Source organism: Cystoisospora suis (assembly GCF_002600585.1).
Source record: "Cystoisospora suis strain Wien I chromosome Unknown contig_7754, whole genome shotgun sequence".
Classification (NCBI taxonomy): Eukaryota; Apicomplexa; class Conoidasida; order Eucoccidiorida; family Sarcocystidae; genus Cystoisospora; species Cystoisospora suis.
In genome coordinates this window covers 2-409 of record NW_027160539.1, presented here as the reverse complement: position 1 = coordinate 409, position 408 = coordinate 2, and the positions used below count along the sequence as shown (strand labels likewise).

The following is a 408-nucleotide window of genomic DNA, read 5'->3' as shown; positions in this document are numbered from 1 at the left end:
CCCCAACAGTGTAAGTTCCTGTGCAAGCAGCGCAGAATTGTGTTCTTCTCAGGCTTGAATACTTTCCTGTTCGGTACCACCGCCAGCTTCCTGGAAGGGTTCCGCAGCGCTGTTACGAGCACCGAGGGGGGGCGGTGTGTGGGTTCTGGAGCACTCTCACGAGCCGCAGGGTGAGGGTCTGTACGGTGGGGGCGGAAATCGCGTTCCGGTTGCAGACAACCACGACAGCCCAGAAAACAACTGATATCATAGCGGTTGTAGCACGTGGGGGGAGCGGGGAGAGGGGGCAAGCTACCTGTAACGACATCAGGTGTGAATTTTTCAGTCATGCAAGGGAAGCAGCTGCGTGCAGAGCAGAGGCCACAGCTGCATAGGCCCGCTGATTCTGCTTGCAGGACTTCGAGCAAC

At 57.8% G+C, this 408-nt stretch overlaps 1 protein-coding gene across 1 annotated transcript in view; it reads left to right on the top strand.

Annotated features, from left to right (window-relative positions):
• Positions 1 to 10, top strand: part of CSUI_010557 (catalase) — a gene marked incomplete at its 3' end in the record, with an annotated part of 5,515 nt that extends 5,505 nt beyond the window's left edge. The window contains exon 8 of the mRNA XM_068070660.1: positions 1 to 10. This exon is cut by the window's left edge and continues 232 nt beyond it. Within this exon, the coding sequence (XP_067917364.1) occupies positions 1 to 10 (10 nt within the window).
• Between the last annotated feature and the right edge of the window lie 398 nt (positions 11 to 408).